General features: G+C 41.0%; 1 protein-coding gene across 6 annotated transcripts in view; it reads right to left on the bottom strand.

The window, feature by feature from the left end:
• LOC117216331 (serine/threonine-protein kinase 25) overlaps positions 1 to 16,804 on the bottom strand; it is a 115,445-nt gene that overhangs the window by 2,428 nt on the left and 96,213 nt on the right. For all 6 annotated transcript variants that reach the window (XM_033462972.1, XM_033462969.1, XM_033462968.1 and 3 more), the window contains 5 exons: positions 16,431 to 16,655; positions 2,186 to 2,351; positions 1,639 to 1,796; positions 725 to 910; positions 346 to 491 (listed from right to left, as the gene is read on the bottom strand). In XM_033462972.1, coding sequence (XP_033318863.1) covers positions 346 to 491; positions 725 to 910; positions 1,639 to 1,796; positions 2,186 to 2,351; positions 16,431 to 16,655 — 881 coding nt within the window. The remainder of the gene's footprint in view (positions 1 to 345; positions 492 to 724; positions 911 to 1,638; positions 1,797 to 2,185; positions 2,352 to 16,430; positions 16,656 to 16,804) is intronic.

Consider the following 16,804-nt stretch of genomic DNA (forward strand, 5'->3'; position numbering starts at 1 on the left):
GAATAACTGGTTTCACAATCGCGTCTTATGAGAATTTTCGTTTTAAATTTCATCGCGTGTTTGTCTCAACACGTTACACGCAGAAATATAATTTTCTTGGTTGAAATACAATTTCTCTCGGCCGCATATCAAACCAGTCAGTTTCATAGAAATAGCTACACCTCAGTTATTGAGTATTAAATATTACAACGAATGCTTTGATTTGTGTGTGCGTGTGTGTGTGAATATTTTGCACATAACAGTACGAGTTCCGCAGATTTTTCTACGTTTAAATTTCCAACAAATGCATAAACATCCACGGTGTAGCCAATGAGTCATAACTGTCGGACGAAAATGGAAACTTACGAGTCCGAATTTTCGCTCTCCGTTTCGGATTCCTCGCTGCGCTGCGACTTCCACTTTTTGTATCTGTCTATGAGGTCGATCAGGTACGAGTTTTTCTTCGCCTTCCTGATGAACTGGAACTTCAGTAGTTCTTTCGCCGTTGGCCTCTGAATCGCGAGAATAGAGAGAGTAATTATACGGAACGGAGCGTATGACGAGAATAAGTCTGATTACTGACGGCTGAATCTACTTAGAGACGTAAGCTCCAGTACGACAGTTTTAGTTCTAACGAACATTCTCGACGAAGTACGTGCTCGTACAGCGAAAATTAGTACAGCGATACGTGCGCGCAGCTTCTGTTGGACGAAGACATCGTCGCTGCATGTGAAAATCAACTCACGTTTTCAGGGTCCTTGTTGAGACAGGCCTCGACGAATTCCTTGAATTGCTTCGTATAATTTCCGGTTAATTGGGGCGGATTGTTCTTCGGTATGAGAAATAGGACCCTCATAGGATGCAGCTCGCTGTTTGGAGGTTCTCCTTTGGCCAATTCGATCGCCGTGATGCCTAGCGACCAAATGTCAGCCTGTGGAATAAGCGTTCTTCGTTTTACGACTCGTCAGGTGTTAATCACGCGATAATGACAACGTGACCGTTCTTTGCATCTTCCAGAAATTGTTCACGAGGACTGTCCAGGCATGGATAACGGGATTCTATGGTTTTTTTTTCAAAGGATAACCTGCACTCGCGTTAATTTAATAACCGAGGAGCTTTCTGGTGGAGTCTCAAGATAAAAGGAATATCGAATTAAATAAATTGTTGCGTTTTAATAACTAAATCATATTTAAGTTACATTTAAATCGATAATTGTAACGATCGTGATAATCTTTGTTCTTTTTGTACCAACGAAGTAAAGAGAAATTTCCATGTGCGTAATTTCCATGTAATTAATTTTTAATAACTTGAAACCTCTTTTAAAAAGCTCCTAAATTGATTTTTTTTTGTTTTACTATTGAAACGAATGTAATAAGAATTGCTGGGTCTTCGGTATATGGTTTTTCTTGTACACAGAGCGTGTGCGGATAGAAAGGAGGTAGATTAAAGTCTGCAAGAGAGGCTGCGAACAGGTAAACAAGGTAACCACGTTGAACCCAGGGATGGAAAGTCAGAGGCAGGTAATAAAATTAAATCTCCTGGGATACGTGACCGGACTGTAGCCTGCGAGCAATGGCCTCGAGTAGGAGAAACAGCGAAGATGAAAAATATCCAGAATTCCCGGGAATATTATCGCTCTCCGTGGTTTTGCATGATTACCTTCGAATCGTACGAAGCCTGCTTGATGACTTCCGGTGCCATCCAGAATGGCGTTCCGACGAAAGTGTTACGTTTGCTGGTCGTATTGGTCAACTGTCCAGCCACACCAAAGTCGGCCAGCTTCACGTCGCCCATTTCGCTTAACAAAACGTTTGCAGCTGAAAGGCAAACAATAATTATAGTCAGAAACAGAAATAAATATACTTTACGTTCTTCTAGGCTTTCGAAAAATCGTGGAAAATTCTTAGAAACGAGTCTCTATGATCAGTTTGTAAGATGTTTCAAAATAAATGCAACTTTGCTTCGGAGAGAGAGCACAGATTTAAAGACGCGTGAAAATCACGCGGAAATTCTACAAAAATTCATTGAACTCGTTGCTTTTGAGTACGTGACTTGAAGTTACAAAATTTTTATTTGCAATTATCCTGCGACGATCGAAATTATTATCCTGTTCGAGTCACGAAAGATACCACCGTGCTATTTCAAGCTAAACCCATTAATTCCCTTTTTCGTCTAATTGTTTTTCCTATTTGACAAGTAAATTCACCTTTAATATCGCGATGAAGCTTTCGTTCGCTGTGAAGATAGTCCAGCCCTTTGAGCACTTCACGCAATATCACCGCGATATGCATTTCCTCGAAGTTACCGGCCTTCATCAAGTCCAGGGCCGAGCCGCCACCCAAGTACTCCATAATAATCCATAGTTTCGTTCCCTGCAAACAGAGAAAGATCCACTTTGTACGAAACGTCCATGGCTCTTTGTGTCTGGGAACTTTGTCAGTCAGTCTTAACCGCGAGGTTGTCAGCCAATCTTTCTTCTCGATACGCTAACGCAAGACAAGGCAGATTACAAGACGATTGACTCGTGAAAATATTTCAACAGTTATCGTAGGAAACTTCAATGTTTATTATATGTTTATTATTTATTATATTTATTCAATGTTTATTTTATATGTCACGTGAAACACTTTGCATTAGCATCGCAATGAGACACGACTGTCACGATTATATTCGGTTGGCAACTAAATGATTGCGGATTTTTTCAATACCACTTAATGACAAACTCCGCAATCACTTAATTGCCAACCCAATATTTGTCAATTTGAAAGCAGAATCAGAAAATGTATAGAAAAATTACGACGAGACATTTATTGCAAACATACATGTATAATAAAAGAATCGTTTAAATTTCCCACAAATGTACGAAACTCCGTAGTCTATCAACAACTAAAATTATTCGTCCTTCGTAAACTAATCGCGTTAAGATGGCAAAAATTTAGGAGTCATGCACGCTATTTGCAAACGATGTATCATCATTAGTAACGTTAATTTTTGTTGCTGTAACGTGTCGTGTCGGTGAATACCGCGCCTTCATCGATAATTATACCCGACATCGATATCCAATCCACTGTGCTCCTAGGCTTGTGCACCGGTGTAAGGATGATTCATCGGTTATCCGATAATCGCATCTTCGTAATCGACAGATTAATCACTGGCTTGCACAAGGATGTTCAAGATTCGCGCTCTTTGGTCACCGGCTTGTGAAGGAATCATTAAGCAAGCGGGGATCGAGATACCGAGGACAGGATGATGACTCGGTTATATAGCCGTGCTCCATCATCTCCGTGCGATGGAAAAATGATAGTCAAGGTAACCACGTGGAGGAGACAAATAAACGGTTCGGTAGATTCATCGATGATGGATCAATGTAATCTTTCACAGCTGGACTGGTTAAACCCTGATATAGGCTGTCGTTGAAGTATCGAGCGAAAAACCCTGTTGTTCAATCCGAATATACTGGTAAAAGATTGCTATATTCGTGCATTAGGATAGCTGGTGTAATTTGACCAGAAGATTCGTCGAAACGATCCATAAATTGTGCACTTTATTTCATAATTATCGTCGGCAAATTTTTAATTAACTAGAGTTTATCGTTCGTTGATTTCATAAAAAGATAACATCTATTTGCTTTTAGTCATTTCTTATAATAGTTTGCGTTATCTATATTATAAATATACCGAAGAACGTAGTATGAACATTGAAATTGATACAGGCAATCGATATAATCTGAGAAAACATTTTATGTTTATAACCCATAACTGATTTATATTACGGTATTGACAATACAGGCCATATGTATAAAATAACAAATAACACTTACGAACGAGAATATATTACAATATTACATATATTTTTAATTTTATGTTTACAACCCATGACTGATAACGATCTATATTACGGCATTGACAACACAGGCCATATGTATAAAATAACAAATAACACTTACGAACGAGAATATATTACAATATTATATATATTTTTAATTTTATGTTTACAACCCATGACTGATAACGATCTATATTACGGTATTGACAACACAGGCCATATGTATAAAATAACAAATAACACTTACGAACGAGAATATATTACAATAACATGAAAAAGATTTGCGAATGGAAATTCATTACAAGCCTAGCCGAAGGAGAAGCATAGAGCTGATAAATCAACCGGTGAAAAAGAAGCGCGAAGCGCTAACGTCTCGCTAGAGTACTTCTGAAGATTTCTCGATCGTGTTCTGGTCGTCACGAGCTGCGACGAGGTTGATGGCAACCGACACTTTATGGGGTATAATTTTCACGTAGTAAGCACGGAGTGTCCAGTTCGACCAGAGGCTCTACATTCATGGGACGGGGTGAGCCCATAAAATGGCACCATTTATCATCGTCCTACGGTCAAGAGGCGCAACGCGGCCACGGTTGCGTTTATATTCTCATGTAGATCCGCGTCAACGTAGGTGGCCAAGGTTCGCGAGGGTTCGTTCAACTTGGTTTTCAACCAGGCCACATCTTCAGACGTAAAACGAGGGGTTGCTAAATCATTCCCCTATCCAGCAGACACTTCTTCCTCTCGTACGTATTCGCCTGTAGAACCGAAAAAGGGGTTGGCATGGTAAATGCGAGGTACGAAGGAAGCTGTTACGAAGCTTTTCTTCGATTTCACTTTGCCACCCGGTTTGTACTCTTGTTCTTTTTACGCCTAAGGATTTCGCCAGAACGTCACGCGTGCCTCCTCGTAGAGGGTTAGGAAGAAACGTTGCTTTTCAATTTCCCTTTCTCTTATTCTTACGATTGTCTACGAGGCAGAACATGCCGCTTTCACTTCGTGTTTGCAAGTGTCATCAAGGTGGATTTAATTAAGGATCATAAAGTGGAGATTAATTACGGTCCCGATAAAAGCGTGAAGCACCGACCAGATAAAATGGCACGGTTCGAAGGAGTACTAGGTCTTCTCGTTCGAGAAAGTAGCGACGAATCGTATTCTTGTCCTTTTACGCGTGTGCGTCGCGTTAAGATTAGGAAGAAACGTTACTTTTCGATCTGCTCTTCTTTTTGTCGTATTTGTTATTCTCTACAAAGATGACGTTTTTACTTTCGCCTGGTGTTTAGCGAACGAGTCAGCAAGTTGGTTTTAATTAAGGAACGCAGAGTCGAGATTAAACACGGTCCTAATAAAAGCGTCAACTACTTTCCAAGTGAAACAGCTCGGTTTTAAGGGGCACCACGTAAGTTGGCTCGTTCGGCGAAGTTGCGATCAACCGTCAGCGTTTTCAGTTTATTTCAGACGGACTAGCAGAGGGGACGATGAAAGCTGCCACCCAATAAACCGGCAATGGGCGATTAAAACAAAATAGAACGTTAATGCCATAGTTGCCCGTGGCGTTTTTCATTGGTCGTTTTCACTTGACGCGGTTATTCTCGCGATTCTTTCGCCTCGCGGATAGAGATACTCGTTGAACGAGGGAAACGAAAGAAGAAGGAAACACTGCTTTTCAGTTTAATGAATGTCGCCTGGCGTTAAAAACAGCCGCGTCACGAGTGTATGTCACGTCTGGAACGCCGCGTTCAGACGCTCTCGAGAAACGCTGTTGGCGCTCGCGAGCAAAAACAAAAACGAAGGCATCACCTGATAAACGAACGAATTTGTCAAGTTTAATCCATCGTGATAGCTCTCTGTCGAATCTGCGCGACGATTAAAATATGTCTGTGGAAAGCCATGTTTTCAGCGGCTGCTACAGTGATTACGCGTTGAAACTTTCAACTTCCACGATGAATATCTTCGTTTTGATCTGACTAGGTTGTCGAAAAATTATTAAATATATATATATATATATATATATATATATATATATATAGAAAATAAATTAAAGTATCGTTAGAAGTTGAAAGTTACTTTTCTACTTCAAATCTACGCTGCAAGTATCTTACAATTTCCGACGCGCGGTGACGAGGAATTAACGCGAACGTGTTACGAGTCAACTGGTATGCAAATTCTTGTCGCGAGAGAACGATCGGACTGCTTTTGAATCGTGTAGAGCAGGCACGCTCGAACAGCAGCTGTCGGAGGGTGTACAAGCTGAAACAGACGCAACAAAAAGCAAATATTGCGCGATTTCCAGTCTGTCGCATCGGTGAATGGGAAGTACGAGTGAGAGCAGCCCGCTTGCAAAAGCGGAGTGTCGCTATGAAGAAGCAAAAGAACACCGGACGAACGTGTGATTAATGGCCGATTTTGCTTCTCTCTATCGCGCGTGTCCTTTTGTTCCTGCGTTTTACAAAAAGGGCAGGCGTGCCGGTGGCAGTGATGAACGATGCGACGGGATTAATCTTCGCGTGCGCGATATTCGAGACCAATGTGCTTTCCTTCATTGGCTTATTTCGCTGGTCCCACCGGAAGATATAAATAATCGCCGATACTCCAGATGGTCTTTGAATTTTTTCACGCCCTTTTTCACATATCCGCGAAAACGTTCCTTTCCTTTGCGCCTCGCACGATCGAAGTAAATTATCAGCTGGCAATATCGTAAATAGATTGAACGTTTACGTAAATTTATATTTTTATGTAGTGTTATAGTCGGTCAGTCGGAGTTAGTGGGATCTATGCAGAGATTTCTTTTAATCGTTAATTACGAAAACAACATACAATTAAAATAAGGTTATATAACGCTGACGATCTGTGACACTTTTTTCAAACAAAAATTCAAAGGCAAGCTTATTACGCAACCTAGTATTAACGTAATTTTTGTAAATTACAAGTTACATGTCACTGACGCTGATTAATTCTCTTGCGTAACAGTAACGAGTTTGACAATGGGACGAGCAGGTTTCCACAATTTAATTTTACGCTAATAAGCCATCCGATCGTGCTATTCCATGTAAAGCAGTAAATCTTTTGTGCCGCTCTCTTAATTCATTTACATTTTCCATGAAGTAAGGTTTTCATTTCTTACGATGTTAATTGCTCTGTTTCTCTTCTGTACATATTCCTGTCATTTTTCTTTCTGGCCTTGAGCTATTTTTTTTACTCTTCCTTTGACGTTCTTGCGCTGGTATTATCACTGAAATTCCTTTTTTTTTTGTGGTATTCTCGCGTTATATTTTACCAGAGGACTTCTTTTCCTCTTGCAAAATTGGATCTATATTGTTCCTCCAAAAATCTCCATGGTAGCAAGATTGGTCTCTGAACGTGGAAATTTCTCAGAGCCAGGATTTCATCACGGTGGAATTCTAGGAAAATGCTGTTGAATAAAAGTCGCTGGCTGACATTTCTTATCATTGACCTGGAAGAATATTGCTCGTGGAAGCAATTGGGGCTGACAGAACACTCGCAAAAATATCGCTTAATCGTAAATGGTGTCATTGCGTGATGCTGCAACGTACAGTGATTTGCCATGCAATTAGTTTCACGTAGAAAAGTTTCATTTCTTTTTAACCGCTACGCTATATCGTAAATAACAAACTGTTTCTTAGCTGTCCTCGTATCTCTTAATTTTACTAGCAAATTGAACGATACTAACAGTCATCCTGATGGTTGCAAAATCCTGACACCATTTGGGTGCTCCTGACTCGATGACCACAAGTCATCGTATAGAATCTTACCATATTCTGAGAAGCAACGTGGCAAATGTACAATGTACAATTTTTGCATAAGAAGTACAGGCAGAAGAGCGGAGGAAGAAAAGAGAAAACTAACTGCGAACTCGATAACGATCGATAACAGCCGGTACTCGACCGAGAGTGAAAACGAACAATTTCAATGGGCCGAACAGCGGACAATTAGCGATAATTGCTAGGAAAAAGGGGGACGGGCGCGAGCCATAGCTAAATAGAAATTCGTGGTTGTTTAGAGTGGGCGCGGCGATGCTTGGCTTATTTTTGGATCGTCGTCAAATCAGGCAAATCGGAGCCATTAGAAAATTGGTCGACTAATAATAGAGGTTTGGTTACGAGGAACAGCAGCGTGTTACATAAAGTCATCTGCCTCAATGCGAGCAAGCCTTTTTCCGGGATTCCACTTTCGTCCATAACTGAGTTTCTCAGAAGTCAAATTGATCAACACCGTATTTTGAAGTAATAAGTAGGCGTATACGCTATACACTGAAGATATTACTACTATTACCGAGGCCCCGATATTTAGATCTACAGATGATACACATACAATGTTATGACCGTTCGCGGAAAACGCGTCAGCGAAAGGCGTAAATTCTCGCTACGATTTTGTTAATCGACGCCGCGAAATAGTCGTTCCCCTGTTTCGATTAAGATAACAGAGGTGGTTCAATGAATGGAACACTGTATTAACAGGTTAACATATAATAGTATATTTGATAATAATATGATGAACACGCCACAAATTGTTTTACAATGAATATGGTAAATATAGTACAGAAAGTTGACTCGACTTTACGATATCTCTCAATGAATTGAATACGATATTGAATGAATCTCAATGAATTCGTTAGACTATACGATTTTGATTTTGCTCGTCAGACCTCTCGATGTATATCGTTTGACTCGTCAGAAGGAACTGATTGCCCTGCGATCATTTCTTTGTCTTGTTTGGAAGACGACTATGCTCGGGTCACGTCACCGTTCGCGCCTATGATCACGTATGCCGCCTTCTTGCGTGGAAAACGTAACGGACAAAAATCGACGTTCCTAGAGCTCGCTGCTTGGCGACAACTATGCGCTCGTCGATACATTGTATATGATCCGTCGGGCAGATAAGACGATCTGCCTGCGACACTGTAGGGCCGCGAGCGACGGTTAGAACATACAGCCTGTGGTAAGCCTCGTGGCGTAACATACAACTTATTGAACTTTTGAACTTATTGAAGCAGGTATACCTCGTAGCATTGTTGTCGGGCCAGTACTATACACGCTATACACTGAAGATATTACTACTATTACTGAGGTCTCAATATTTAGATCTGCAGATGCTACACATACAACTTATTGAAGTAGACATATACACCGAGTATCGTCGGTGGTATCGTATGGTAAACATATCATGTGCTTGAGATGGTTATTTATGTCGCTAATTTTCTTGCTACATACATGTTTACGTAACACGTAACTCCTGTACGTATTACTAGACTGTTTCGAGTTTCGAGTTTAATGTATATTGATTGTAATAGTCGTGTCTCGTCTCAGTTCTAATGAAATTTCTAAGCGTTTTATGTAAACGTAAATACAGAGAAGATTATAGCGTTCGATGATACGTGCGTAGACGTGCTACAGTGAGCGTGTATTTAATTAATTAAAACGTATCGGTTAAATACGTTTCTGACGTATATAGTAAATCCCACTTTTAAAAGGAAGCAACTGACCGTTATCCTTATCGATTATCCGCTTAACCCATATACGCCATCCTCTGCATAAAATTCTGCTTAAAACAGAAAACGGAGCGAACAGAGGACAGAAGCGAAACGATACTTTTCTTAAACGAGCGTAAGAACGAGACGATCGATAATTAAAAAAAAAAAAGAAAAAAAGACGCAAGGACGAGCGGGTCGTAATTTGGTTGAAAGGCCGGCAATTTACCGTTCGAGGCTGAACGGCCGCGTAATAAGCGTCCAATTAGATTTATTCATTCATAAAATCTGAGATGCTCGTCGCAGTCTGAGCCTAGCGTAAGTACGCGCCACGGAGAATCGGCTTTTGTTCGAGAAACAATGAACCGAGCATAATGGAGAAGAAAGGCGCCAGCGGGGAATGCAGCAGCAGGATCCTCGACGCCTGGATGCTGTCTCGATGTACGAATCGCGTGAACCTTCCGCAGCATTCCCTTCCAGTCGATTACAAGACACAGAAAAATGAATTTCCCGACTAGGGGAGCAATGAATTATTTTCCAAGAAAAGACAGAGAATTGTAGTAGAGAAGAGGGAAAAGCCGAGCTACAGCGGTATGAAGCGGGAACAATTAAATCGAATAACCGAGGGTACGAGAACTCGAAAAATCCTTGATTGTTAATCCGCGCCGTTTTGCAATTGCTCGCGGGGAAGGAACGCGAGAACGCATTAAATAACGACTCCCCGAAAAGACGAGAATAATGCTGAACAGCATTCACAGACCGAACCAACACACAGCCGCTGGAGGACAATAATAATCCGACGAGACAAAAAGAGAGAGAAGCGAGGAGAGAAGCGATGGAAAAAGAGGCAAGGAAGAAAATCACGACGAGACGCCCCTCATCAACCTCGATGCATCCGGATTGAGAAACGTTAAAGGAGTGTCGCCGAAGTATGATGACTGTTATTGCTCGCCTCGACCTGCCTATAGCGTCGAAATATGTCTCTCGAGCGTTTTTCTCACGAGCCTGTGGAAAATGCTGCATCCCAAGTCTCTCTCTCTCTCTCTCTCTCTGTCTGTCTCTCGCTCTCTCTCCCAGTCTCGTTTGCGATTTCGAAACCAGACGGAACGCGTCACGGCTCGGCAACGAGAAAAACTCACGGCTACGCCCGTAAACCGGGGAAAAATACTGCCTTTCATTTAGCTACTGCCTTTCTTCACCTCGCCCACACGGCTACCTGAATTAACCCTTAGTCCATTAGACTGATGGAGATGGTTGAAATCGATATTGGCGAGGTAGTCTTGGAGAGAAAAATCTGGATGAAAAATGTATCCAACTGGAGAAAGCAAGAAAGGAGAAGCAGATTTGTAGGATGACAACTGCCGTTTATCAGTTTGATCGACGCGTGAAACGTGTAAAACGCACGAGCTACTAACTCGTCCACGATCTGCAGTTCTTTCGTTTTCCAGATTGTGAATATAATTCGCGAGGTACACGGTTATCAACGATACGCGCATGTTTGTGCAAATCCATGTTTTTTTTTTATGAACAGAACAAAATCTGAATGAGAATAATCGTCGTTCTCTAAGTACTACGAGTATTTGTATTTGTATTTTACTTAGGACAATTTCTGCATCTTCGTATATAATGTATATCCTGTACATTTAAAATTTTCCGAGAATGTATAAATATACCTGGTCCACTTATTATCGTTTCATATAAACAGCTAAATAATTCCATTTGTATATACGAGTACTCGTAAAACATTCTGCAGGAAAGTAATTTTAAAGATTACGAGATGATCTTGAGTTTTAATTGAATTACGTAGCGCGTCTTGTCCGCGGTCGGTACGAAATAAATATCGCATGAATGAGTTACTAACAGTGTCTAAACCGAGCAAGATCGAGTAATAGAGAAAAGAGATCCAGATAGGTACAGACACATCCGTTGTACGATAACATCAGACTCGTACACTCCTGTTCATAAATATTACGACACCTGCTGGATTCATAGGAAACACGACAATTAATCGGTATTACGAAGGAAATGATTAATCGACCAGAATGTTGTATTCATACAAGCGAGCGATATAATAAAAGTAACAATTTGTTGAAATTATTAGAAATAATAACACCAACGCGGTAAACTATGGTATCCGATACGTATTAATTCGCACAATTTTCTAATTTAAATCGTAGTTGGTAAAACTCTAGATTAATTAGGTCGGTCCAATCTTTTTAATCATATGCATAAAAATATATATGTCGGGTTTACATTAGAATTAGGGTTAGGGGCGTGAAACGAATCTTCGTTTGGATTACACGTGTCGTTATGCAATAGAGAAGACATCGACTAGTGCAAATACGATTATCATAGAACTGGGCAAGTAACCGTGGTAATTAGATACTCGAGAAACTAATGACAATGATCTTAGGTTAAATAACGAATCCGCGGTTCACGGGATGATAGATGAACGTGCTCACAAAATCTAAGTCGGACGCGTAATATTCACTGGTCGTAAGGGGGTTACTCTTCTCGTCGATGAGATCGCGAGAGAGAATGACTTTCCCGTCCCGATGATGCCACAGAGGAAAACTATATGGGGTGTGTCTAAGGACACGAGATCATCGGATTCGTCGAGAAAAGCCTTCGTTCGGAAAGTAAGGGAAATTGGCGTTGCTGCTAATTGGTCAATCTCCATATCGGTGGTTAGAAGAAGATGCTAGCCGTCCTCGAGGGAAAGTTGCTAGTGGGAGGCGCTGCTCGTTGAAAAATAGGTCTCCCCTATTTTCCCGTAGTTGGGACAAAGACTGTTTGTCTGTTTGAAGGACTTTAGTTAGCTAAATCTTAAGATTTATAACGGGCCCTCGGGCTGGCTGAACATGTACTGCGGAGACGCATCGACATCTTATCGGCAATCATCTTACTCGAAGAATAGGGTTTGCGTGTGGCGAGCTACGGGACAGAGACCGTTGGAATGTTTACTGTCGAGTGTTACAACTATTTCCTTTTTAAGGAGAGCTATAGAATTACTCCATGTCTTTGTTAGACAAAGCGTTCATCCCGTGACCGCGACTACGTTCGACGACAGACTGTCGCCTCGAGTCAAAGCTCACTATCACTAATCTCGAACAATTACAATCGGATTGAATAACTACAATTGTTTAATTACAGCTATCGTAGACTCTAGATTACAATGTTGCGGGATTATCCAAAATTCCAGAGGCTCCGGTGTTCTTTCGTCTCCGAGATATAAATTTGCATAAACACCCGTTTACTTGTAATCGTCGCGGCGAGCAACGTGAGCAACTCTAGATTTCCTGCTTTAAAATCTACCACAGGCAAATATACACGTTGGTCGACATTAAATGACTACGAACAAAATCAATATAACGCAATCTTTTTTCAATTCTGCATCAAGATTATAGCATATTTAACATCATCGTATAAACGTGAAATGTGATGTGATGGAAAGGCGTCACCAGCGAGAGAATTAAGATTTCATAAGCGTGCTGATACTTATACTATGATACTACCATACTACATACTATAAAAACGGCGATGTATATGTCCACGTAGGCGCCACGCATACTTGCTTCTTTGGCCAACAATTATAGCGAATGTGTCATCAATTCTCTATATACCCTTAACGGATTGAAAGGGTGGAAAGAAGAAGAAGAAGAAGAAAAAAGGAAGGTAGAAGATAAGAAAAAATTGGAAAGGGAGCATCTTTTGGTGCGAACGAGCGAAAGTGGGGGACAGTGGAAAATGAAATCTCGTAGGCGAGCGTGAAGAAATCTGCGGAAGAGGCCGATGCTTTTGTTCGAGCTCTCGCATCTCTTTCCGTGGCATCGATGGAGAATAGGTATCGAGAATGAGATTGCGGAGGATGGAGGATCCTTTTGTGCGCGCGGCTGTGATTAATGGCGGCACAATAGCCGCGTGCCGTGGGATATAATCGTACGCGACACACGGAACGAGGATCGGTTTAACGCCGTTATTACCGCGACACGCTGAGCAATTCAAACAAAAAAAAAAAAAAGAAAGAAAAGAGAGAGAGAAAAGAAAGGTAAAAAGGAGAAAGATCGATATTATCAAAGATATACCTAGCGTCTGACGTAATCTTTTCCTAATACTCGACAATCCTACGGGATCCTCCGTCTAACGCGTCTTATTTCGCTGGGCGATTGGCAAACTGTAAAATGCCAGATTCGCGCTGGGAAAGAGAGATTGGTCGCTGGCTTCGATTATTATAGGATTAGAGATGGAAATTCTTATCTGTAATCTGCACGAATGGCGAGAAATTCCTTTCTTCATATAATACGTTTTTAAAGGGGATACAGCTTTGCGAGGTGAAGAATTGATTCGTTTTACGAGCTTATTTAAATATTTATAAGGGGAACATGGCGTAGGAATATAGAATGAAGCGCAGATTTTGCGAAAGCTTCGTTAGAAATTTGTTATCAGCACTGTTGGTACGGTAACTGTGTCAATTTCCAATAATTTTGGTTAATTAATTTGCCGGTCGTATTCACTCGCGTATAACTTCGCCAATTTGTTTTAGATAACATATCATGCGTGTATGCTCTTTGTGATAAAAACAGATTAATAAAATCGGTTCATCGGATAACGTCTACAAGATAAATTTCTAAAAGAACTCCATTCATTCGTATGCTTAAAGCTATTGTAACTATGCATATCCCTTTTTAACTGTATTATAATGCACTCACACGTCTGTGACATATATGGACGTAGATTACTTTTTAATCTAGGCCAGCAGTTCTTAACCTATGGTCCGCGGAATCATACAAAGTTCTCACACGTATGCAAGTTACTATTTCGTTATTCGAATAAAAATGTTCAGTACGCATATATTTATTTCATCTGTCTATTTATATTCATACTTGTATTTACATTTATTTTATTTATTCTCTTCTTTCCAACAAGATCGCCAATAAGCGGTGGACGCGTGTTTCAATTAAACATATTTGGCACATTGCCGATTTAAATTTTGAGTCGAGTCCCGGGAGGCCGCGACAACAAAATATCGTTTAAACGAGATCAAACAAAATGTTAAGAACCGCTGGTCCAGGTGATGATTTTATGATTTTCGCATAAGCTACGATATTTCACGTTAAAATATGCTAACATGTAATATCTGACATTTGCCTTCTATCATACGAGAGTTTAATCACGTTGATTAATATTCCAAGGAAAGTTCTACGTATCAAGAGTCTAATCTTTTAATCTCAAGCATCGACCCTCGATGATACGAGTAATTTAGATGCATTAGAATGACGTAAGAACGATTAAGATCGCGCTCTTGACGACAATGAAGAGCGAACCAAGACGATCATTATTCAGCATTTTAGAGACGAAACGGGAACGTTAATTGCAAGACAACGGCAGAAACAAGTTTACAAGTCGATTTCCCACTGGAAGATCGGGAAACGAGGAAGCAGATTAGAGGGAGGGGCGGGGGTTCTGCTCGTTTCCGGGTTCGAGGAGCGGAAAATTAAGATGATTACCTATGAAATGAAGCGATGCCCGATATTAAGCTCTTGGAGGGAAGGAACTTTCCTTAATGACCGCGCAAAACGGTCATTAGCAATCGTTAATTACCCATCCGATTGTCCGCAGTTCGGTAGAAATATGCCCACGGTAACGAGATAAGATCTTCGATCGAACAGCGCTTAGACTGCAGACATCGACTCTCGCTACGTCCGACAGTTTCAGGAAATTAAATTCTTTTTCCTTTTTCAGTCGCGAAAATTAATTTTGTTATTTTACATCATCCGTTCGAAGAAATTCCACGTACAACTCCGCGAATAACTGCTTCGACATGTAATACTATTCCTTTGACATAATTGAAAACGTTAAAGTTGGAAAATAAATTAATATCCATCCAATATGAATCCAAGAAAGGTCCCAACTTTCCGCTGCGTAATTATTTATAAGAAAAATTCTCACGCTTTATGAAACTTCCGTCTTCTCCAAGTAACATGATGCCCCTTTATTGCTCAGGAAGTCATAAACTGACGAAAGTTATTCAACCATTTCTATACGCGTGTACGTAGATTTTTATTTATCGAAGAAACTTAATGGACCGTGAAATCTTGCGTTTCGTAAGATTCTCGACACGCAGATCGCGACACGCTGCGATTAAGTTCGCTGCGCTTATTACATCGACCAATAAACGGTACTATGTGTAGAGCTCATACGGCGATCGAACGCGCGCAGCTTCCCTGTCGAACTTACATTTCGTCGTTCGCGTAAGAATTCACGGAAGTTGAATTTCCATCTGTCTGGAGATATTTTTATATCCGGAATTTTGTCGAGAAAAATCGTAGAACTGAATTTAAGGTACAAATAAAGGAACACGGTGTAACGTTAGAACCGTGTCGCTGGATGCAATTTTATTCCGCGATGCTTTCGACCGAGCACGGTGAAGCGGCCGCAGGAAGCGGAAGCGTCTATGCGACACTGTCCAGCCGGAAGCGATGGTTAACCGACCGTCAAGCCCTTGCCATTCTTCGCGTATGAAAAATGATGGGGGGCGTGTTGGTCGAGTGTCCGTAATAGCGTAACCCACGAAAAAGGGGTTCTTTCTCGTTACACCTCCGAAAATATTGTGAAAATTCATCGAATCGGAACGGTGGCAGAAAGGCGTGGCTCGTGGTGGATTTTTCGTCCATGGTAACCCGCAATTCACCGGTTACAGGCTCTTTTTACGTTCCACACACACGTGAACCTGATCACGGTAATTTGTTCTCCGGTGCACGCGCATCAACAGACTCCGATTAACCAAAGTACCTATGTAAAACAGCTCTGCCTCGCGTTCTTTTTCTCTTTTTTTTTTTTTCAATCACGAGACACGTGTGTCGAATCGCTATACGTTTATCCATGCGGAAATAAAAATTTGTAATGATACGTTACAGTTAATATCGTCGGTTTGCTCCAAGAATGATGCTCGTTTGTTTGAGCTAGTTAGTTGGAACAATTGTCAATTATTGATTTGGAGGTGGAATTATTTTCTAGGTCTGTCGAGTCGTAAGTAGCTAACGAAACGATATCATTTAATACGAGAAGACAATTCACGAAACTTCATTAGAAACGAATGTCCCATTGAGAATTCGAAGGGATTAAAAGACGAGCAGCTTACCTTGAGATAGGACCCGTAATACTTGGTGACGTATGGACTGTCACACTGTGACAGCACCATGATCTCCTGCTGTATATCTTCGATCTCATCCTCTGCCTCTTCGAGATCGATGATCTTGATGGCAACAACTTGCTGGGTCCTATTGTCGATGCCTTTGAACACCTCACCGAAACTACCCTTCCCAATTCGTTCTTGTTTCGTGAATATCAGCTCGGGGTCCACCTTCTGCAACAGAAATAACATTGTCTCGCTTAATTGGAGAATTCGCTAGAACGAGGGATTTAACAAAGTTTACCAGGGCGCGGCTTTTTAACAAATTTCGCGGAGGATCGGGACACCGTAATAGTGAAAGTTTCAACAGACTTTACGGACGT

Source organism: Bombus bifarius, unplaced genomic scaffold (assembly GCF_011952205.1).
Source record: "Bombus bifarius isolate JDL3187 unplaced genomic scaffold, Bbif_JDL3187 scf7180000010271, whole genome shotgun sequence".
In the NCBI taxonomy this organism is placed as follows: Eukaryota; Metazoa; Arthropoda; class Insecta; order Hymenoptera; family Apidae; genus Bombus; species Bombus bifarius.